This window comes from Callospermophilus lateralis, chromosome 12 (assembly GCF_048772815.1).
Source record: "Callospermophilus lateralis isolate mCalLat2 chromosome 12, mCalLat2.hap1, whole genome shotgun sequence".
NCBI classification, from domain to species: domain Eukaryota; kingdom Metazoa; phylum Chordata; class Mammalia; order Rodentia; family Sciuridae; genus Callospermophilus; species Callospermophilus lateralis.
This window is the reverse complement of record NC_135316.1, coordinates 100,362,531-100,387,475: the sequence shown is the minus strand read 5'-3', so window position 1 is coordinate 100,387,475 and position 24,945 is coordinate 100,362,531. Positions and strand designations below refer to the sequence as shown.

General features: G+C 45.0%; 1 protein-coding gene across 1 annotated transcript in view; it reads right to left on the bottom strand.

Moving 5' to 3' along the window:
* Ubac2 (UBA domain containing 2) overlaps positions 1–24,945 on the bottom strand; it is a 157,405-nt gene that overhangs the window by 5,048 nt on the left and 127,412 nt on the right. Inside the window, exon 8 of the mRNA XM_076872130.1 lies at positions 9,339–9,461. Within this exon, the coding sequence (XP_076728245.1) occupies positions 9,339–9,461 (123 nt within the window). The remainder of the gene's footprint in view (positions 1–9,338; positions 9,462–24,945) is intronic.

Sequence of the window (24,945 nt, the reverse complement as noted above, 5' to 3'; positions counted from 1 at the left end):
CCAGGCCCACTTAGGACGGAGCTGGTTTGGACCTTGCATGTTCTTTAGAAGTGAGAAGACCAGTGTGATTAGAGGGTTTTCATTGCTGATAAACTTGATATGTTTGTCAGAGAAAATGACTAAGTAGAAATAGTTAGCATTGTTTTTCTTTTTTTTAAAAATGAACATTTATAGTAAGAAATGGTACCTGTCAAGCTCCTCTCACATGCAGAACACAACATGGATAAATGAAAGTGTATGCTTGGGCTTAGGTATGTGGGTGAAAATCAGCCAACCTGGAGGGAAGCCCCTGCTGCCCCTTCTTCAGGCCATCCCTGAGTTCAGTCCAGGTGGTAAGAATGGGAGTAACAACTAGCCACTTAAAGAACAGACACCCACAGCTTTCTCTGGTGGGCACTAAAAATGACTGCTGTGGACTTTAGCACCTACTGGCTCAGAGAAGCCCTGGCTGCCCAATCCTAGCGCGTCTCATTCCTGCCTCTTCTGTGAAGGACTCAGGAATGCTCTGAAGACCAATTCCTGTGTTTCAATGGCAGAAAGACAAAAGTGAGGCCTCTGCAGATGTGCAGTCAGGCAACCAAAACAAACGGGAAACCAGAGGTCCACTCTTCCTTAGCACAGACATTCAGGAGGCAAGGCTGGTGGCCAGGGTGGCTCTGCAGAAGTGCAGGACAGATAGCTGGGCACTCCCAGGAGGCAGGGAGACCAGTTTCCTGGCATCAGTCCTGCGTATGCATGTGAAAGCTCTGGAATGGATACATAACAGGTGCTTGATCCATGTCACCTCTTAGGATAATTATTACCATGAAAGCCTCTGGGCCAGGAGGGCAGCAAGCTCTCCCTCTGGACCTCTGAGGAGGCCCTGATCCAGAGCCTCGGATGGCCCCCACCTGGATCTATTTTCCACACTCCCTTTCACCTGCTTCCACTTCACTAGTTTTATACCTTTGTCAAGAACTGATGTGTCCTTTACAACAACAAAGTGAAGGCACACAAGTACACAGTCCTGGAACAAACCCTTCACACTTAGAAACCAAGAGGGCCACATGCGGCAGTTTTCTAGTTTAAAATGACATAAACAAGAACTGGCCTAAGAAATCTAACATGATGAGACCAAATGAAGCCAGAGGATGGGGACACCCTTCTTTTTTAAAAGGTGAACACAGAATTTTAACAAAAAGGCCAGTTTTATTTTAGTGACTCTTGGAAATACTTTATAGATTCTAGCAGATACTCAATCCCAATGATTATATGAATAATGGTATTTATAGAAACTCAGCCCACCTCCTGCCCCAGCGAAAGCAGAGATTTTAGCTTCCACATGTATTAAATCACACCCAAAGCCTAAACTAATGGCTTCTCTGTGGGCTGCTTCCTATCTTTGCAGTTCAGCTATGGGATGAGAACCCTCAGGTCTAACCATGAGAACCTGATCAGATTTAACACCCAAGGGAGGGGAAATCCTCACTGTAGTCTCTCAGTTTGATTTGGCCAGATAATGAAAGCACATCATGGCCAGTTGAAACCCAGTGGTTCAAGCCAGGATGAGCAGGTGCAGCCGGCCCCCTGCTGTCTGGCTCCCTGAGGTCCTGGCCAGGTCTGCCTCATTTCCACCCAAGGGACAGGGTGGTGCACTCAGTGCTCTGGTCGTGGAGCATGCAGCTGGGGCATCTGAGCTGTGTGAGTTCTTTAAGAAATTGGTGGTCCTCTGGCAAAAACAGCCATAAGCATCTCAAGGACAAAACAAGAGAGTGAAGACACTCAAAAGTCTTCAAGAACAGGCATGACAGAGCATTTTCTGCCGTGAGCAGAGCCAACAGCAGGGCTACACACACTCTCATTGATTCAGCCACACTGTCAACAGCCGTCTGTCTGGAAAACTTACAAAATGCCCATGGGAGTTTTTTGAGCCTGTCCTTCAACATTCGCTCTCAGAGCACCGTGAATACCCTCCTCCTGCTCCCGCAGCAGAGTTTCCGTTGAAAATCCTCACCGCGAAACATCAGATTAGTGCAGCTCAGTTTTTAGTCCAAAAATCGAAACCATCTTTTTCTCTAACTTTGTTTAGAAGCTAGCTATGGTTGGTTACTGTCCAAACAGGGTCCTCTTGTGTCTTACACAACTGTCTATTCATACTCAAATATGCCAGCAGAGGCGCACACCTGTAATCCCAGCAGCTCAGGAGGCTGAGACAGGAGGATTGCGAGTTCAAAGCTAGCCTCAGCAATGGCAAGGTGCTAAGCAACTCAGTGAGGTCCTGTCTCTAATAGGGCTGGTGATCGAGTGGTCGAGTGTCCCTGAGTTCAATCCCTGGTACCCTCCCCCTAAAAGTTCTTCAAATGTACTATTCAATGTCTGTCTTCTGTGATGTGCCAGAGAGGTGCAGGGATGATTTGACTTTAGGACACCAACCACAGGCTGGGACTGCAGTAGATGCAGAGCCTGGCTTTGCCTCTGGGGGCTGAATGTGACCATGGGCATGCCCAGGCGCCCACCAGGGGCAATTTCTCCTGCATCAGCTGCCTGTGTCATGGGCCAGACACCACAGCGTCAGCAGCCCTCTGCAACCCCCTGTGACGCAGCCTTGTGGCTGGCTGACCCAAGGTAGGGAACCCAGACAGGAACAGGCGCCACCACAAAGCACTGTCACTGTCAGCTGACAACCTTCCGAAGAACAAGATGGAATACACTTTTCCCAAATCACCGTTCCAAAGAGACCACACTGAATGAGGAAAATCCTAGAGATGGAGGTAAATCTATATCACTTTCCCTTTTTAAAAAAATTTAAACATCTATGATTGGGCTATGTGTACGCATCTCTACCACCTCAAGATAATTCTTATCCAAGAAAACTAGTGAAACCCCACTTTGTATTCATAATTAACTCCTTTTTGTAACTAGTAAAATGGGACATTTGTTCCAATGACATTCATTACTAACTCCCATCAGGGACAACTGGGCTCCCTTTGTCCAAATGACACTGTGGTTTTATTTAACTTCCCTTTAGCTAAGGGTGTCAAAAACAAAGGGTGTTTGGGGTTCTTACTTCCCAAATTCTAACGCTTGTAGAAAGCAATACCCACCTTACAGTGGCCCCCACCTGATCCCTAGGGGTCAGTCACGTAAGGGGATTGCCCTTATGTGGTAGGCCACACGCACACCCTGTCGGGATAACAGGGGACACAGCTGGCTCTTCAACTCACCTTACAGCACCAGCTGCCCCTCCCTGCGTTGTGATGCAAGGTTCCTCCAGGATTCAGTGAGGCAGTGTGGCTCTCCCTTCCCTGTCCTCTGATGTTCCTTTCTCACACCTCCTGGTTGAGGAGTGGTTCCAAGTTATTTTACATCCTGCCTGGCCTTGGGCTGCCCAGAGACTCTCCTCTTTGGCCCCTGTTGCCTGCTTCTGGGTCAGGTAGGTAGTAGGTCCTCCATAAGGGTTGAGCGAGCTTCCTGCCTATATCTTTTTTAAAGCACCCAGCAGGATCGGGCACCACAACAAAGATGGTTTAATTATCCAATTGTCACCTGATATTTCACTGTAACAAGCGTACCTTTGGTGTCTTGTTAAGAAACACTCCCAATCAACCAGATTCACAGAGGTGGAAAGATCTGACACAGCTCAACTGTCTAGCACAGCTCCGAGTGAAAACTCAAGTTCTGAAAGGGAAGCCCACAGAGCACACCTTCTCTGTCTGACACTGAGTACCTGAGTGTGTCAGGCTCTGTGGGGAGGAAATGGGGCTGACCTGGTCCCAGCTCTCAGGGAGCTCCTGTCTACCAGGGAAACCAGACACCACGTGAGGCACAAAACCAACACCTGCTTACAGCAACCTTGAGTATTCAGACCAGACACAGAGGGTGCACACGTGGGCATTAGTGAGGACTCTGCTTCCAGAGGCTCAGGGTTTAGGTGGGTTTTTGGAGACGTGCTAAGGAAGCCTGTGTTGAGAGAACTTCATTAAGATATTGATTTTCAGATAACACATTTGTTTCAGAAAACACATTTGCTAGTTTATCAGTTAAGACTTTGAAGTATCCTACAATTCTCTCTCTTCTTGGGCTAATGGAAATCTCAGAGGACATAAATGGAATCCACATGACGTGTATCCTGTGTTATATAAAATTGTCACTAAGGTACTGAGTGACACTTGGTTGGGCCAGAGTCTTCTAAGCACCCAGGTGCACCATGTTTTCTAGGCAGGATGGAAGAAATTATAGCTGTGGCTGTGATAAGGAGCTACCTCTTCTTCTATGTCTAGTCCACCATCTGGGGAACCATGATGATGTCATTTCCTGTTTAACCCTCCCATGGCTGCAGCCTAACAGCAGAGTTCATGCTTGTGTGTCGGACCTTGGGGAACCTGTTCCGTCTGCTTCCAGACAGTGTCCTGCCCTGCCCTCCGTGCCAGCTTCACCTGAGTCTGGTGAACTTCCACTGGGCCCCTTCCCTGTGAAGGCCACTGCCCTGACCCTCACAGCACCAATTCAACAGCAGATGAGCCTTTTCCTGGCAGTGGTTTCCAGGCCCGTCTCCCTGCACTAGGCTCTAAACTCCGTCATGGCAGGAAATCCTACTTTATTTACCTCAGTATCAAGACATGAATGGAAGAGAGGAAGCGGAAATTTGTTTATCTTCCTTTTGTTAAGTCCTAGCTTTTTTTGTCCTGTTTAACTTCCTCGTCTGATTTCATCTGAACGGTCATTTTTTTAAACCTTGCAGAGGGTTCAAAAGAGACACACTTAATAATTTTTTCTCCTTTGATTTAAAAATATGTGAATATGTCCATATTTCATTATTTGTTAATTTTGAATATTAGTGTAGTATAAAAATACCTGCTTAAGGAAAAAAAAAAAAGAAAGAAAGAAAGAAAAAGAGAAGCTGGGTGTGGTGGCACATACCTGTGGTCCCAGCTACTTGAAAGGCTATGGTAAGAGGATTGCAAGTTGAGTCCAGCCTGGGCAACTTAGTGAGATCTTGTATCAAAATAAAATTTATAAAAAAGGGTTGGGTGTAGCTCAGTGGTAGAGTGCTTGTTCAGAATGTAAGGCCCTAAGTTAGATTCCTAGTACTATAATACAAGAAAGCATAAGAGAGAGACAGACAGACAGATATCCTTATTCTGAAGATAGAAGACACCTCAGCACATTCGATTACTGAAGGGAGTTCACTGGACAGCTCTTGGTTTTGACACTATCTCCTTTTGTCTTCCTCTCCCCTCCTCCTTCTCCTTTCCCTCCTCCATCACTCGCCTGGCAGGACCCTCTACACTACCTGATCCTCACTGGACCTGGAGCTGGTGACACCCTTCTGGTCCTCCTGGAAGCCCTGCAGCCTCGCTCCTGCACAGCTGCTTCTCACGGTCACTTGTTATTCCACGGCTCATCCGACATCCCCCACTCCTTGGCCCACTTCTTGGAAAGTTCTGTAAACCGGCAGGGACCGGCTTTTCCCCTCATGCTCCTCTCTGCACGTGTGCGCCACGATGGCCAGAGCAGGCGTCTTGTCCTTCAGTTCCCGGGGACTGCCTTTAGCAGTCTGTGTAGTTTGCCAGTCTGGGCAGTGTGAGGCACAAGGTGCAGCTCAGGGATCTGCAGCCTTGCCTAGCTTGCCCCCATGGGAACCACCCTGTGGCCATGTTAAGAGGGACAGGGATGGCATCTCCGAGGCAAAGGTGCTATGGGTGTACCCACCAAAAACAGGACTGGGTTCTGAGAAACCAAAAAATCTTAACAGCAAAAAAAGCAAATGTAGAAGAGGTGGCAGATGTCTATGGCCGTCTGTTACACTAAGACTGGGCTGAGGAAGGAGGCACACTCTCTCAAAAGAACATTCTGCTTTCAAATTCATTGCATATACTTCCCATCTACTGGATTTTACTGAATAACTCTCATTAAAAATATCTGAAGTGTATGGTTATTAGAAATGCTTATATAAAGTTTTCTGCTATTTTTCTGGATTTAGAAAATAATGAAGCTTCTTTAATGCATTATATGACTCATTTACAATCACATTTAATTAAAAAATTAAGGATAAAAAGTTATTAAAGTTGGCTTAATGTTTTATTAACATAATATTTTAGACAGTAGCTAGCATTAACAAACTAATCAAGAGCTCATACAGTAACTTTGTACACTTCATCATAAACATCTTGAAAGGAGGATCAGTGGGTTTGTTTTTTTTTAATCTTTTATACTCACTGTAGCACCTACCCAAGAAATGCTGAGACTGCATAATAAATAACACTTGTGAGCCTTGTGTCTTTAGTGCCATGATGGTTTGTATCTGCCACTTTCAGGATAATCAAGAACCACAAAAAGCAAGACTTAGAAAAATCAGTGAGCAAGAAAGCGTAAATAACCTCTTGCACATGTGCATCTTCTCACAATCCAGAGCAGGGGAGAATTAACTGCTGCTTTAGACTGATATGGACATCATGTTAACCTCACTGCTATCATTCTGGGAGGATCAGGAAAAGTGATTCATTTTTTAAAAACCCCTAAAGACTTCAATTACACACATTCTCCTTGTTCTCTGTTTTTGACACTTTTTCCCTGTCAAAGTGCCAAAACCAAGAAATATCTCACCTTTAAATACATCATGCCCTTAACGGCTTCGTGAAGAATGTGACTCACTGCTATACCAAATAAACAATAAGGTAAGAGAAGTTTGATCTTTCCACCTGGATTTGAGACTATTATCTTACTTTTCAATCTGTTACTATAAAGATCTTATCCCTGGGGACAGCAGTTGTTGAAAAGTTCTCTAAACAGGTAGAGGAGAAGTGCTCTGGCTGCACAGCCCCCTGCCCACCTGAGCCAAGGGGTGGACAGGCACAGTTGTCAGGCACATTTTAGTTTCTCTCAAAAGCATTTACCATGGTCTAATCCAGGGGTGCTGGGGGAGCCTCTCTAAGGGCCACTGCTGGAGTTCCAGAAAACCTGAGGACATAGTTTTGCCACCAGGTTGGGTGCCCTGCTCTTTGTTACTCTAGGGCTAAGAGATGAGGAACCTCCAGGCATGGTGTGGCCAGTTTTGAAATGATGATCTTGATTTGCTTTGTTTGATGAGAAAAAAAACAGCATACACAGAAGAAAAATGTCCAGTTTGAAATAATTTCAAACTTGGAGAAGTTTCCTGAATAGTAACAAGAAACCCTATTTACATCTTCATTCAGATTCAGCAACTGTTATTTTGTTAACTGTTTTCCCTTTTTCTCTGTCTGCACCCACAGAGCATGTGCACATTCACTCTCACTCACAGACTGTTCCTGAGCTACCCAAGGGTGGGCTGCACACAGCTCCCTTTAACTCCCTTTAATGCTTCTGTGTGCATTGACTAAAAACAAGAGTATTCTCTTTCCTAACTCGTCAGTATGGATGCCAAATCCTGCAATTTAACATGAACATGATACTATTTCTAATTTACAGTATAATCTCATCCTAAAAGGGCCTCCCCTGCCTCTGATTTTCCCTATAGAGAATCTTGTTCAGTATCGAGGTGGCAAGGCTCCCCAGTTCCGGTAATATAGAATGGTCTGTGACATGAGGGTTCCTGAAGAGCATAGGCCAGGTATTTTAGAGAATGTCCCTCATACTGGTGAAGTTCTGTGCCTGAGTGTAGCACTTAACAGCCGTGCGCCTCTCAGGGTGTGAGCACGATGTCTCTGTTCAGCACTGCTAATGTTACTTTGGTAACTCGGTGGAGGGGTTGCTCACTATATAGTTACTGTTTTCTTTTTATAATTAAGTAACTTGTGCAGACATACTGTGAGAGTATATTCATCCCCAAGTCTTCACATACTGATGATTCTTCCCTGAACTGATTTTTATTTTTACCATGATGGTTACAAAAATAATTTTCCAATACTGCTATGCTTTCTGTAGTATGTGAAATTCTACTAAAAGGAAATGCATTTCCTTTCTTCTGTGTAGGTATTTATGTAATATTTATCTATTAATATCGGTATAAACTCACGAATTCTCCCTCAATGGATTATACCATACTACTGTCCTCATTTATGTGCTCAAATTCAGGATAGATGTGGCCAGGGGACCCTCAGCGGGCTCGGGAGTCCTTATGACATGCCCCACCAGTTGCTGAGCACTTCCCCACTACCTGCACAAGATGTTCAAGGTTATCTTGCTCCTCCCCACCTGGGCCTGGGCCCACCATTTCTCTCAAGAGGTCTGGTTCCTTTCAGTGGGGAAAACTATTTGGAAACAGATCTGGGCACTGGGTGTGCTCAATGCTACTAGGATGTCATCGGCTTCTGATCCCTATCAGTCAGAGCAAGGGCAGGTGTGTGTGTAAGGACACACACACACACACACACACACACACACACACACACACAATCATGGTTTGTGCAGACACTGCTAGTTCTGATCCAGCCCCCAAGGGTTCTTCCTTGCTGTCCCATGTTCTATATTTGTTCCTTCCTTTTTCCACAGTATGACACCTATTTCCTGATTTGTCAAATTTATAATACACGTGACATAATTTTAGAATCCCATTCCCATGCTACTATGAAAAATAAACCTACAGAGAAGAGTCTTAAGATTTGTTTGCAGTTTTTTTCTTTAGACTGTTCAAAAATTACTGAAATTAATTTCGCTTTAATGTGATTATGTTATTCATTTGAAATACAGTTGAACCATTTTTTTTTCAACTTTACATTGGTGCCTATTCTTGTTGATCTGCTTTTCAAATATGTACAATATTAGTATGATTTAAAATCACAAGTCAAAACCATACCAAAAGTGCTACTTTCTCTTTATCTTTCTACTTCTTTCCCACCTTTTGTAGGAAACCAACTTCATTAGCTTCTTGTATAAATAAAATAAAACAGATTTTAAAATCAGCCATCATAATGCATTTCTTTTTCCTAAATCAAACCTTCCTCAAACACGTAAGACCTACCACAGCTGCTAATAAAGGTCCAAAGTTGTTGTCCCTGGTGGCAATTTAGCTGCTATAAAAATCTTTGCATTGATATGCCTGATTTCTTTCAAAATCAAGCTTTTATTTTCTTTCCTCCCCCTTCCCTTCCTTTTTTTTTTTCCTTCTTTTTTTTTTTTTCTGCTACTGGGGGTTGAACCCAGGTTCTTATGCACTCTAGGTCAGCACTCTATACATTAAGTTAATCCCCAGCCCTTTTTATTTTGAGACAGGGTCTCAGTAAGTGGCCCACACTGGCCTTGAACTTGTAATCCTCCTGCTCTAGCCTCCTGAGTAGCTGGGATTATAGGCATGCATCACCATGCCAGGTTACAAAACCCAGGGCTTGACTTCTTGCTGGCTAAACCTCAGCACAGCCATACCAGGTGTGGCTGATTACCTGTTCCTCAGAAACCTCCAGAGGAGGGGAGGCCTGCTGTTCTGACCGATGACCATCTTGATAGTTTATGTTTCTCCGCTGACGTAAAGGAGGGAAAAGACGATTCCAATTGATCATTCCTCCCTGAAAAGAGAGTAACACAGTCATCAGACATCAGGAGCAGAACCACCACCAGGCCTAGAGGACGTTTCTCTCCAGGTGGCCACATAGAGGGACGGGGAATGCAATGTACTCATCTGCTCCAGGCAAGCAATTCAAGTCCTAAAGTTTCCCAGCCCCCTTCAAACCACAGGATAAAGCCAGCAGCCTGCTCAAGGTGCAGAGTAACAGGAGGTAGAAAACCGGTTTGTGCAACTGGTCATGAAGAATCAGACATTCCTAATCTTGGCCTGCGTCCCCACCATCCCCATGGACTCTGTCCCAACAATGGTCAGCCTTTGCAGGAGGCCATCTCACTAGAGGCAGAAAGCTGGGTTTCTCCAGCCGCTCTTTAAGGAGCCACTCCTCCTCCGCACCCCATCTCCTCCAGTCCTCCTATGTAGGTAGAGTCTGAGTGTGCTTGGACGGCAGGCGGTAACACAACCTAGTCCAGCAACAGGCCAGAGAGGAAAGGGACGTCACACAAACAGAGCAAAAGACTCAGAAGTCAGGATCAGCGACCACCCTTCTGAAGAGTGGCTTTATGGATACCTAATCGTGATAGTAATGTCATTTCTTGTTCAGTCTATGTTACCAATAAAAAAAGGTAACTCTGTGAAGAAAAATGTATTACATGATGCTTTTAAATCTCTTTAGCTATGTTTCAATCTTTGAATTTTCTAACTTAAATCTCTATTTCTAGATGTCTTCCAGTTATGGCAAAAATTATAGGCTAAGATAACCTGAAAATCTGCCTACTATCAAGACTTAAAAACACTAGATTAAATATTTGAAAATATTTTATGTGTACCTGAACACAAAAGGAAGGAATGGAAGGTTTCACAACATGAGAAACAAATGGACTCTGGGAACCAGAACAGAATTCAACAGGCTGCCTAGGCAGAGGCACAGGGGTAAACCCAGGCCCTGCCACACAGACCCGTGGGGTCATCCCTAGTGGGCTCAGGGGATAAGGCAGTGACCAGGAGATCAACTGTCTGCCTAAAAGGCACAACCTTTAACTGGCAGTAGCCCAGTGAAAGAGAGGTTAACAAAAATCAAACCCCAGTCGGGCATGTGGTGCACACTTGTAATCCCAGTGGCTTGGGAGGCCGAGGCAGGAGGACTGTGAGCTCAAAGCCAGCCTCAGCAACTTAGTGAGGCCCTAAGCAATTCAGTGAGAACCTGTCTCTAAATAAAATACAAAAAAAGGGATGAGGATAAGACTCAATGGTTGAATGCCCCTGAACTCAATCCCTAATTATCTACCCGCCGCCCCCTCAAAAATCAAACCCCAAAGCCTTTCCTTCTCAGGGAGAGGACTCCCGCTCCTGCCTGAGAAATGAGAACAAACTGGGGCAAATTTAGGGTTTAAGTTTCATTACATACGTACACATGCGTCTCAGAACTCATGAAAGTTATAGAAAAACTCCTGTGATCCTAACTACTCAAGAGGCTGAGGCAGGAGGATCACAAGATCAAGGTTAGCCTGGCCAACATTAGAAGACCCTGTTTTAAAAAGGGTTATGTGGTGGAGCCCTTGCTTAGCATACTCAAGGCCCTGGGTTTAATTTCTAGCACTGAAAACAATCAAACAAACAAAAAATAAAAGCTAGCTCAGGGATGGAGATGGATGCATCTAAGAAGCCAACCAGAAGCAAACCCAAAATTACACTGGAGAGGGCTGGCAGTGTAGCTCAGTGGTAGAGCACTTACCTAGCATGTGCAAGGCCCTGAGTTTCATCCCCACACCTCCAAACAAAAAGCCTCCAAAATCATCCTGGACAGATCCTCTCCTGCTCTGGGACTACATGGGATATATTATAGATAAGGCTCCAGCGGTAAAAGATTCAGAATCCAGAAGCACAAAATCCACAAGGAGAAAACCATGTATAACAAACAGGATGAAATCCACAAGGAGGGGCTGGGGATGTGGCTCAAGCGGTAGCGCGCTTGCCTGGCATGCGTGTGGCCCGGGTTCGATCCTCAGCACCACATACAAACAAAGATGTTGTGTCTGTCGAAAACTGAAAAATAAACATTAAAATTCTCTCTCTTTAAAGAAAAAGAAAGAAATCCACAAGGACTTCAATAGAGAACAACCTGAAAAGTGATTATTAAAAACAGAAGTCCTAAAGGGACTAAGATACATAAAGGTGACTTAAGAAAAGAATAAGGTATTATGAAAAAACTCAAGACAGATTTTGGGAAAAAAACAGAATAAAAATTAGGGAAACCGAAACCATTCCCACCTCCCCTCCAACTAACAAATGTGAAATATAAAGAGATGGGAAAAAATGTCAGAGAAATATTAATCAAAGAAAGCTGATGTTGCTATATACCTATCAAATAAATAGACTTCATATCCAAGAAAGCAGACCTGTGAGCTTATCAGACACACCAGACCAGCAAATAACAATCCTACCCACCTGAAACACACAAGAGAAGAGCCACTCAAAACAAGAGTACGGAGGCACACACTGATGGTCTTCTCAGACCATCCGGGAACAAGTTGAGTCATGACTCCTGACTCTGTCCTGGGGCTTCATCTTAGCTGGATCTCCCTGCTTGATGTGGCCCCCTTCAAAACTGTTGCCATCCAGACCCTCACCCAGAGGAAGCTCCTCGTCCTGAACAGCTCTGCACCCTGAACAATGCTTCCAGCTGGTTCTTACTCATCTAAGCACCTGGAGGGACTCTTCTGCTCTCTCTGCCTTTGTTCTCAGTGCTACCGCTTAAAACCTGGTGACCACTATGAACCATTAACACTATTAGCCAACCTTCAACTGGTGTGCCACTGTGTGAAGTGTGGTATGTGACTGGAGTTCTAGAGATAGTAATAATTAAGATTGGAATGGCACAAGAGAACCTGAGATTGCCTTGTCCTGGTTACCAGTGAACCACAAACATCTGGTGAATTAAAGCTGCTGAAAGTGATGTAGCTTGTGAACGTATTGATATTCAATAAATTCTGATGTTGTGGGAAGACATGAACACATCAGAGTCTGGTGTATGTTGATGGCATAGTTTACTCACAAAAAAGACTCAGAGAGGGAATCAATAAAACCCAGTGTTGACTGTTTGGGTTTTTTTTTTTTAATATTTATTTTTTAGTTGTAGTTGGATAATACCTTCATTTTATTTATTTGTTTATATATGGTGCTGAGGATTGAACCCAGGGCTTCATATGTGCTAGGGGAGGGTTCCACTGCTGAGCCACAACCCTAGTCCCGCCCCAGTGTTCACTGTTAAAAGGTCAAATAAAAGGGATAAATCTGGCAAGCTTAATAAAAAGACAAAGAAAGAAGCATAAATGAATCAAATTAGGAATAATAGAAGGGATAAATGATAGACTTTAAAAAATCTAAAAATACTTAATTCATACCAATGACTGATGAAATAGATAATTTTCTAGAAAAATATAACTTGCTAAAACTCAAGAAAAAAAAATAGAAAATGGTAATCATTTCTGAAATCTAATCAGGAGCATCTGCTAAAGCTCCATGCTTTGTGGGACTCAGCAAATCCACCTCTGGACAAGAGAAATGCAAACACATGCTCATCAAAGGGCGCCACCTTGAATGCCCTCAGCAGCTGTCTGTGCAGTAGTCAAAGACGGACCACAGAAAGGCACATCGGCTGTAGGATGGGTACCTTACGTTGCAATCGCAAAATGCAATGCTCTACAGCAGTCAGAACAAACGAACTTCGACTTGAACTTCAGCATTGAGCAAAATAAATCACCAAGAGAACGTCTGTGATTCCTTTTATATAAAATAGACTTTTATCCATGTATATTATATGTTAATTGAATAATGAAATGGTACTTAAAACCATTCCCAAAAAGTCTATCAAAACTTTAAGGACTCACTACCTCAGAGAAACTGTCCATAGAGAACAGAACAGGAAGCAGAGCCCACGCCTAGCCTAATATCTTGAGGCTGGTTTAATATTGTTTCCAAAACCAGACCAGTGCATTCTGAGAAAGAATTATGGAATAATTTGTTTTCCATTTGTAGGCAGATACAACAATCCTAAACAAAATAAATAGCAAATACAACCCAACAATACTTAAAATTAATCATTTTATCTGGTATGAGGTATTGAGTTAGAATTTATCTCCATAATCTTGGAAAATATAGGAATAAAATTCCCGCACTAACAGACTGAAGGAGAAAAACCAAGTGCTCATCTCAAAAGATAAGAAAACAATATGATAAAACTTAGAACTCAGGGAAGAGACAAGAAAGCTCGCACCTCTGTATTCAGCACAAGCTGTAGCATAACGAGACTACAAACCAAGCCCAAACGAAACCACATACAACATGGAAAGAGAGAAACAGCCACCAACACTCACAGATTGTGACTGAACAGGCCAGAAGGGCTGGGTTTAGCACCATGCGGGGCACTGGCCTCCTTGGGACTTGTGAGGCCCTGGGTTCTTCCCCAGACTCTGGGGGGAAAAGCAAGAATATGTTGAAGACAAGGGAGGATACTCTATTCGTTGTTAGGACTTCTGTAGTAATTGTGGTATTAACCCAAGACAGGCAAAGAGTCCAGAGGAGTTCAGAAATCAGAAGCAAACACAGCACATGTCCTGTACAACAGAGGAGGCGACACAGGCCAGTGGGAAAGGGCTTTCTTGAACCCAGGGACACTCTACTACTGAGCTACATCTCCAGGCCTTTTTATTTCTTATTTTGACACAGGGTCTTGCTGAATTGCTCAGTCTGGTCTCAACCTTTCAATCCTCCTGCCTCAGCCTCCTGAGTTGCCAGATACATTACAGGCATGTGCCGCTGACCATTAAATGGTCATGGGTGTATGCCACTGACCATTTAATAAACAGGATTGGGAGGACTGGTCACAGACACAGGAAAAGACAAAATTAGACCTTTACCTCATACCATGCACAAAAATAACCTCCACAGATTAAAGATTTAAATGTGAAAAGCTAAAATGTTAAAACCTTCAAAAGAAAGAATATTTTTATGTCATTGGGCTAGGAAAAGATTTCTAAAACAAACACATAAAGCATAAGTCACAACAAAAAAGATGGCTAAAAATGACTGCACTACCAGTTAAGAACTTCTGTATTAAAATTCAATTGTTGTTGACTAAAAAAAGTAAAAGGCAAACTACAGATTGAGAGAAAATGTTTACAACATGTATCTGCCAAAGGACAGTATTCATAATATATATAGAACACTAAGAACAAAAAGTAAATGACAGGAGAAAAGTAGATAAATGTATGTAAGTAGATAATTCATGGAAGAGGAAATCCTGAATTAATAAATATTTGAAAAAATGTTTAACCTCACTATTAGGGAAATGCAAATGAAAACAATTAGTTATCTTGTACCCACAAGATAAAATTAAAAAGTCTAACAATATCACATGTAGGGATGGTGTAAAGGAAATGTGAACTCTAAATTGCTGATGAGAGTAAAAATTGAAAGCAAAGTCTTAAGATCTAGTAAAGCTTCTCATTCTATGATCCAGCGACTTCATCTCTAGATGGTTACAAGTGCCAAAGGGGCAGTTTATGAGAATGTCCTGTGATGCACTTATTATATTGGTAAGACGACGTAAGAAATTCAACTGTTCCTAACTAGGGAAAGAGTGTTTCTGTTACATAAAACCCTACTGTATGAACAGCTAGAAGGAATGAACTAGGCCTACATGGAGAAAACCAAAACTGCAGTGTTCAATGAATAAAGAAAGTTTTACAAGAATATGTAATACCATTTACATAAATGTTTAAATACTCTGAACAACAGTAGATGACTTTAACCTTTTTTATGGACACAATGGTGGCAGCTTTGCACTTTACGGGTATTTGGCAATATCTGGAGACAGTTTTGGTTGTCACGTGAGGGGAAGCATAGGGATAGGATGGGGGTGCTATTGCGCCTACTGGGAGGGGCAAGGATGCTGCTGAATGTCCTGTGATGCACAGCGCAGGCCCACATCAAAGACGGCCTGGGCCAAGCCATGGAGAGGCCCTGACCGGAACATGCAGTCCAGACACTGAGTGGGCACCACTCAGGGCACATCAGCTACAGGCCTGTGCCACTGCACCTGTAACATCTCATTTCTTAGTAAACCCGACCCAACCCAACCCCTCTGCTCCCGTGAGAGTGAAAAGTACTTAAAAAGCAGAGGGCGGCGGGAGCTCTGGGTTCTAGGATGTTTTGACATCAATCTGCTCTTCACAGGGGGTTAAATAGGAGCCTCTACAAACAGGAAGCGTTTCCTTCACCTTGTCTTCTTCAAAAGCAAGAACCACACACTTTAAAAAGGAGGAAGGAAACAGCTTGCGTTTTGAACAGACATTTTGTAAAGTATTTGTTATTAGTTAGCAAGGAGAGTTTTCAAATGAAGTAAAAATTTTTGAGAAAGTAAATAAATGATGAATTTTCTAACAGGGGAGCAGAGCCAAAGTTTCTGTCATCTAATCAAGCAGAAGTAACACGGAGAGACAGCCACGCTCACAGGCTTTGGGAGTTTCTGAGCGGCTAGGCCCCCCGAGTGCACTGTGGCTTTCCTGGGTGCTTGTGGCTCCTGGGCAGGGCACAGAGACTCCTCCTCACTCACATGGAGCTCCCAATCTCCTGGGGGAAGGCAAGTTGTCCAGAAACAGAAAAATCACAGCAATTCAAGATGGCACTGATTAAGGACGAAGCTTTCCTGTGTGGCACCTGTTCAGAGGGCCGGCAATGACCAACTGCAACCACAGTACAGGGGTAAAACTCCAAAAAGGATTTTTGGGGTGGGGTTTGAACATGCTCAATTTTAAAAGAAGAGAACGATTTCAACAATGGAAAAGAACACAGAGTTTTTCAAGGTGTTCAAAGATATGTACCTATTTCAAGGAACAAAACAATGCCAGGGAGATTAGGGACAAAAAGGCAGAGAAATGGAAATAGCCAAGAGCAGTCTCCAGGGCCAGAACACCTCGGTTCAAATCCCAGCACTGCCTTTGCTATGGGACCTGAGTCATGTTTCTTGTAACCTCTCTCTGTTTCTCATCTTCAAATGGGAATAGTAAATGCACCCGCCTCGTAGGGACGTGATGAGAATTAAATGAGTTAGTACATGCAAAGCATTTCAAACGGCCTGGAAACGGCTTACAGGGTGTTGGAGACTGGCTCCCTAATACTGGCCTAATAATTTATAGGAAGACTACAGGGCCCTGGAAGGCGGCTGTGGGTGGAAAATTCATACACATTCCTCATGTGGTCAGCACAGCCCCAGCTCAGTGCAGCATGAGCCGATTCCTCAGCCAAGCAGGTGCTCCATGAAAGAGTGACATGGAGAACGGTTATAGTCGGGCATTATGCGAAGTCTTAGGAATATAAAAATTACTTCACAAAGTGTCCTGATTTTATTTTTAAAATGTTGGCAATGGAGGGGGGGATGCACCCCTTGTTCTCTGTCACTGGTGCTCATACACACATGTTTATCAGCCAGTCAGGTGATGAAGTATAGAGCAGACAGGGCCACCTGCAGACTACCGTGCTAGGAGGCATCCCAGGGAGGAGAGCGACAGAACTGCGTAGCGACGCTGTGCTTGGTACAGAGGAGGTGAAGCAGAACTTACTAACCCTGCTGTAGATGGAGGCTTTCCACCAAGTTTCACCTCATGGCACATATAAAAAATAGATTTGCATGATACACAGGGACAGCCAAAGCTGCTCACAACAGCCTGAGAGCCGCAGGCCCTTCCCAGCTGCCCCCCACCCTCTGGGGGCTGCGGAGATCAACATCTCAGCCCATTTGTGGCCCTGACTCAGTGACTGGGAACCTTTAACCCAGAACATCGGGATACCTATGCATTCAGGGAATGTCCTGATTCAATGGGAGCATTTTACAGTAGGGATGACCCAAGGGCAGGAAAAAAACAGATTCTTTTAGTTGCATCAGTTGAAGCAAAATCAGAATAACCAAGTGTCTACTAACATACCTGGTAATAATACCTTAAGCAATGAAGCCAGAACGAGAATAATGACAACATTCTTGTTTTCTAGAAGCTAAAGGTCTGGAATTCTAATCATTAACAGTGTTTCTTGTTTCTTCCATTTGACCAATAAAGCCCTTTGCTGTTCCACCAGTTCTCGGCTCCATCCGATCTGACCCCTGCACTGGGCCATGCTGGCCATTCCTTGACATTGTCTCTTCTCTAGGCTTCAGGGATATCACAGTTTCTTGGTCCTTTCCGTCCTGTGCCAATGCTTCCAGTGTCCTCAGAGTCCTACTCCAGCTCATGTCCTTCAAACACTGGTGTCCCTTAAGGTTCTATTTTGAGGAGTGTTGCTCCTCTCTTCCCATGTTCTATCCACAGGTGCTCATTCATCCCACGGCTTTAGTCACCATGTACACAGCCAGACTCCTAAATCCTCAGAGCCACAGAACCAACTTTCCACGGACACACTTCCATCTAAATATTCCAGACATGGATGTGTCTTCAACCAAACTCACCTTCAATCCCCCGTCTTCTTGTGTCCTCGGAGTTGGGGAGTGAAACCTACATCCATCCTCTGCATAGGCCCCACCGCCAGGCTTTGTCACTTCTAACTCTTACACACCTTCTCAATCCCCTTGTCTTCCCTTCCCTCTCCCCCTCTCCCCCTCTCCCCTTCTCCCTCCCTCCCCCGCCCCCTCCATGTTTTAGACCACTGTCAAGGGCAGGGGTGGCTTCAGATACAAATCTCATCATGTTCCTCCTCTACTTAAAAACCCACCAACAGCCTCCCACTGCCTTCTTATTAATCTATAAAAATACTTATTGACTAACAAACACAGGCCTCTTACTTGCTAACTTATTTTTTAAATTAAAAAAATGATGTTTTCTATACTAGAACAGGAACTACTGAGAAGAGTGGCATTGTTTTCTATTGTTGAAAATCTCTTTAATGTCTGAAAGAAAATAGCTGGATTTTTGCATCTGCTTCTGCACTCATTTTTGTTGTAACTTGGTTACTGAAGTATATGAAATCCTGCCTCCACAGATAAGTAGAAAAGAAGGGGCAGCATGTGAGTCTTTTCCCACAGCTGCAGCTATCCTTCTTTGGTGCTACTCAGCAAGTCCCACTGCTTTTAGGACACAACTGAAATTCTCCCCAGTGCCTGCCAGCCTCCAGCTTCTAGAGGCCTTTCTCACACCCCACTTCACCCTTTCTGCTCCCACAGCTGGGGTTAGGTGCTCCTCCCATATGCTTTGACACGTCCCTGGACCTTTCTGAGGATGGCACTCAGCACGTCTTACTTCAATTGCATGTGGCCTGGCCTCTCACATGGGGTCATGAGGCTGGGACTATCCACCTGTCTTGTGTGGAAACCCAACCTAGTGTGTGACCTGGCCAGTGTAGGTTCTCAGGAAACTGCTGCAGAGTGGATAAATGAATGGACAACACGCAGCAAAGCACACTGCTGAGTTCCGTTCTACAAGGTTTTCTTAGCAAAGGCCTCAGTGAGTTGTAGTACGGAGACCCAGGTGACAGGTCAGTGACGGGCTGGGAAGGATAGGCAAGGAGGCTCACAAAGCACAGGCTGGCACCCAGGGCTCTCCACCACGTAGCTACATCCTCAGCCCTTTTCTTTTCTTTTTTTTTTAGATGGAGTCTTGCTAAATGGCTGAGACTGGCTTTGACCTTGCGATTCTCGTGCCTTACCCTCCAAAGTTGCTGGGTGCCCAGCTCTGAAACATTCCTAAAGAACACAGGCCTCTCTTCCTTCTCACACCAGACCAATTGTTACAAGAACCACTGACATCAAAGCCAAAGAGGGCAGCTCCTCGTGGGAGGGGCTCACCTGTACTTCCCTGCACTGCTTCCCAAGCTCCGTGGAAGCTGCAGCTTGGGGGGTAAGTATGAATGTGCTCAGTTTCATTCATTTATCTTCTGTGTACAGCGTGTCGTCCTGGGGCCAGGTGAAGAGGGTTATGACCCAGAGAAGTGACTAATTTCCTACAGCTCTGAAAGAGCTTAGCTGAGTTGACAGAACAAACGAACACTAGAAACGGAACAGGAGGCACACTAAGGACTAGGTGAGAGGTGCCTTGTTATAACTAGTAATAAATGCCACTGGTGCAAAGAAGAGTCACCGAAGCCTACTGATCAGCAAAGGCTTCCTGGCAAAACCTTTAAAAAACAGAAGGGAAAACAAAGCCTACTACTGCCACTCACACACCACAGAGTGCTCCTCGCCTCGGTGAGACTTAGTAGGGATGATAAGAGGTTCAGAAGAAATCCTATTTCCTGTTTGGAAACCTTATTTCATTGGTAATGCCTTAAAAACGTGAGCCTTAGGAGAAAAACTCAGAAGGGCGACTCTCAGCATGCCCCATGCAGCGCGGCCCTCACATTTGTACCCAGCACCACAGAACACCATGTTGTATCTCTGTGCTGCCCAGCAGATTCTGGGCAGATATTGGAGGAAATAATACACTGGGGGACACTAGCCTGAGCAAAACCCCAGGCAAGTCTACAGCTCTGTCACCTTTTGGTGTGGTTCATTCTGCTGGCCAGTTTGAGGGCCGAGAGCCTTCAGATCAAACGTGTTCTCAGCAAACAGAAGCCAAAGGCAGCTTCCACAGCCGGGAGATCCAGAGACCGCACAGCCTGCAGCTCAGGCCTCAAGGCCTTTGACTTGGGAGGCAGGGTATCCAATGATTTTGCAGCCCTTGGCGCGGATCTCCTTCCTCTGTCTTGCTCCAGTCAGCTAGAGTTCTCGAGGTCACAGGCCTCCCAGTCCACTCCATCCTTGGATGGGCAGGGCCAGAGCCACAGGCACTATTCTAGGGGCTGCATTTGGGGTAGCAGAGAGGAGGGGGGGGGTGTGGACGCCTCTCGATGGTCTATCAGAAAGCTGTGCCACAGTCCAGAATGTAACTCACAAGTCCCAGTGAAGGACTTTTTGATTGTGTAACAGCTGGCAAATGTGTCCCTGGTCTTGTTTATTTTGACTGATGACGTTTCTCTTAGGAGGCTGAACACTGAACATTCTCCCAAGACAAGAGGACCATTTTAAAGTCAGGTTAAATAATTTTCAACATCAGCTGAAAATCTGAGACACACACACACACATACATATATATTCCCTTTGATTCGACAAGCAGGGGACCTGGTAAATTCCTGGGTGGGGAGCCACTGTAATAAGGGGGAGGGACTCGAATTCAGCCTGGTCATTCACCTTGGCCACAGGCATTGGGCACATTGTCTGTGGCTCCCTGCCCTCTGGGCTCCTCCTGTGAGGAAGGGGCTGAGCCTTCCTGGCAGGTGGCTGTCACAGTTGAGAAGCCCTGAGCACACTACAGGCTGAGCCACCTGGTGAGTGCTCCGGGGCTTAGTTTTGAAAAGGCTGGCCAGCCGACCCCTCTCCTCCAATGCAGACCCTTTTCTTCCAAGGACTGTCAGGATCAGAGATTGGTTGGGCTCTGGTAGGGAAAGGGAATGCTCAGTCTTTGGCTGAGGAGGAGTGAGGGGTCCAGATGCTTCCCACAGTCCCAGCTTGGTTTGGGGCCATCTGGCATGGGAAGGTCACAACAGTTCCTTGTCTTCGGGCTGCTGTACTATCTTCTTTTGATTTACACGCTCGTGATGCTGAACACAAGTCACGTGAGGACTACACAAGGTGAGGGTTCAACATGGCTCCCCTTAACCCGTGGGAATCAAAGTGACCTCTCAGCGTGTACAAGGCCGACTTTGCCTCATGTCCTTTGCTTTTCTTTCCTTCATCTACCAAATTTTTGGTCATTTTTTCCCCTTAGTTCTACAAAATATTATTGAATGCAAATCAAAATTAAAATGAGTTCTGATATTTGTTACCAGTAAATGTTTTGACACAGAGGAGGTGAAACTCATTATTAAAAATGAGATGGAGGATTACTCAAGATTTCCTCTCTTTTTGTATCAACGCCCCAGAGAGTTCATCCATTTTTGTGCCTTGGGGGATTGGCTCTCATTCCCATATTCGACCCTCAGCAAGCTGCGCGCCAGGGCAGACATCAGCTTTCCCAGCTCCCATCAGCCCAGCACGGCCCACATGCTCTGCACAAAAATTCCCCCAACTCTCAAAGACTGCTCATCTTTCCTTTTTGGTGGGGGTCGGGGGTGGGGGGTCCGCCTCTGTTTATGCCACGGGTTCTTGGATGACATGGTCACTGCTCCTGTCCCCCAATCCACTCTGCACAGCATTGCTGGTGAACCTCACCATAAGCCTCTCGCAATGCCACAGCCTCGACTGAAAGTCTTACAGCAGCATGTCTAAAACATTCTGTCCTGTACTGAAGCTCTGCCCAAACTAGCCCCTGCTGAACGACTTCTCACCTCCCCTCAGCATGTGCCGTCCACTCTGTGTTTCCACTTCCTGTAGACTGGGACTGCCCTCCCTGGTTCCCCGGGACTGTCCTCTCACCCGCTGGTGCAGACCCAGCTCTTGTTTCATGCGTGTCAATGGCTTCAGCTATTCCCATCCTCCCTGTTCTCCTTCTCTGCCCAACTTCTACAGGACATAGTCAAGCTGCCAATTCAACACTGAAGAGAAGTCTTGATTCTACATTTTCTCATCTACAAAATGGGAAGCTGGAGTCAACAATCCTTGAACTGGTTCAAGCTGCCTCTTTCTTGCCAGTATACTGAAGAATAAGTCTTTTTTTGTGGTGCTGGGGATCGAACCCTGGACTTTGTGCATGCGAGGCAAGCACTTATCAACTGAGCTATATCCCCAGCCCCCTGAAGAGCATCTTGAAAGCCAAACAGTTATCTCTCAAAAAGAGGTCTCTGCTGAGGTGGCAGGAGCCCTGTGTCCCCTGCAGAGGCAGCAGGTGGAGCCCCTAGATGGACAGTGGGTGTGACCCCTCCATCTTTACCCAGCTGCTCACAGGTGTTATCACGTCCATGTGGACCTCCAGTGACACCTGAGCTCCTCGGGTGCCCTGACCCTACCAGAACCGCAGCAGCAAGCAGTGTGCCTGAGGAAGGCTGCTGTGGGGACAAAGCGGGGCAGTGCCCTTGGCCCTAAGGCAGCTTGAACACTACTGTGCCGCACCCTTGGAACAGACACAACCTGTGCACCTCAACTGCCTCATCAAGAGGATCGGAACAAATCTCAGTGCAGCTCATCTGAGCTGTAATATCTGATAGGAAGCCATGGCGCATGACTCTGGGAAACTATGGCTTCTGGAAGCTTTATTCACAAAACCATGTCAGTCACCACAGCTCCAAGCTGTGGGCTCAGAACCCGAGCAGTGGTAGCAGCAGGGTTTTTCCCAGATGGGGACACAGGAAGGATTTTGCCTCAAGCACTAACAGATATCCCAATGGACTGTTCTCCATTACAAATGTTTTCTGGTTTTGAATACCCATATACATGCCTTTTGGGGGGTGGGTGAAAAAATTTCACAAAATGATTATGAGGATGATTTTTCTAAAATATCACAGTATATCTGTAAATTCATTCAAGGTTTTAATAAGTGCTCACAGGATTAATAAGTGGCCAAAGGAAAAATCAGGAAAATAATTAGAATTTCTTACAATTTTTATCTTTAAAATGTAGAGTACGTTTACATTTGCTTTTTTAACATATCATGAGATTATACCACTCTCTTCTTTCTCATGAAGACACCAAAGCAGGATGGAAAATAGAAATGATCTTCTCAAGGTCACTTAATGAGTCAGTCTTGGAAAAGGATTAGAATTTAGATTGAGCCTATCTTTCTGTGCTGAATTTTGTCAGAAAGGCCAATATGAGCAACTACAAAAGCACCAGACATAAGAGTAGTTCCTGCAAGGAGGGAAGAGACTAGATAAACAGCCTAGCTTTAACCTCACTTGAAAAACAGAGTTCTTGCACCTGATTTTCATTTGATTGCAGATTTTTATCGACTAAACACTAGTAACTTCTTCCACATCTGATGCTACACTTACATGTGCTGTAAAGAGTCATAAAAGGACTAGGCTCACTGATTAGACTACTCTGTTGACAAAGCAGCATGGCAACTTGACAAGAATGGTTTTCAAATCAGATCACATCAAAAAGTGAAAGAGCTCAGCAAAAAAAGGAAAAGTGCTAAGAAGCATGCCACAAGCCACTAGCTGTCACCAAGGCTGCTCTGGTTATTCCAGGCTGGAGATGGGAGAGGGTCTGCTCCCTTGGGATTCCTCTGTGATGCACGCACGCTCACATGCAGGCGCAGGTAGAGGTGTTCCCAGTTGGTGCTTCCTCCAGACGCTTCTCTTGACTCTCCTTGGCTGGGTTAGGAGCTTCTCCCAGAAGAGGAGGATCCTGCTGCCTGGTTCCCTGAGGCACTCTCCAGAGCCTGGCCCAGCACATGGTGGGCACTCCTGTGACTTGTGGAATAGATACTAATGGGAATATCAGTGTTGGCAGGTCCAAGAGCAACAAGAAGCTTCCTCAGAAAGCAAGGCAATGGGGTAAAGCCACAAATGTTGCAGAGGGGTGGCACCAGCCAGCACAAAGCTCTGCTAAGTGAATCCTGTTCCCTAAAACACGCTGAGGGCAAATCATGCCTGCTGCGACATAGGCGAGCCTTGAAACTGTGATGCAAAGTGAAAGAAACCAGTCATAACGACCAGCTAGCGCCCACGCCCCTGGACAAGGAACACTGTGAATGGGCAAATCCACAGAGGTCTCTTGGGACTGGGAAAACAGGGGAGTGACTGCTAATGGGGACATGATTTCTTTACAAGGTACTAAAAATGTTCTAAAATTGATGGGGGTGATGGTTACTCAACTCTGTGAATATATTAAAAGCCAATGAACTTTACATTTCAACTTCAACCTTAGCAACTTAGCAAAAACCTGTCTTAAAATAAAAAACAAAAAGAGATGGAGATGTACTCAGTGGTAAAGTGCCCCTGGGTTTAATCCCCTGAATCAGGAAAACAAAACAAAACTGAGGACCTGAGATCACTTTTCATACACTAGAAACATTTTATTAAGTTACCAATACTTGATTAATGATAGGATCTCTTATAATGTGCAAGGCAGATGTGACTCATAATGATGGATGTTCAGATGGTACGTAACAACTGTTGCCAGGGTTGGGTAAAGAGAGAAACAATTTTCACAGCCACAAAACGTTACTAAGGGCAGGTGACAGAATGAGGCTAATTGACTTCAAATGTTGAAAAAATAACTGAACTTCATGTGTGAACAGTGCATTGACACCTTCTGTGCTTATGGTGTAACAGACTGCTCATCACTGAAAACAGCTGGACTCATCCAGGAAACATGGGGCTGCCGAGGCAGCGAAGGGGCCAAGATGACACCAGCAGACACACTGCTTGTGGCAATCTTCCCACAGGGCTCAAGCACGGTCGATTCAGGGTGGGTTTCTTCTTAGTTCTGTTCTAACATAAATGGAGATGTTACAGGAATACCTTAGGGTAAGCTTTATCCTCAAGTCTATGTTGTGATATATAGTGACATTTTCTTCATCAGCCAA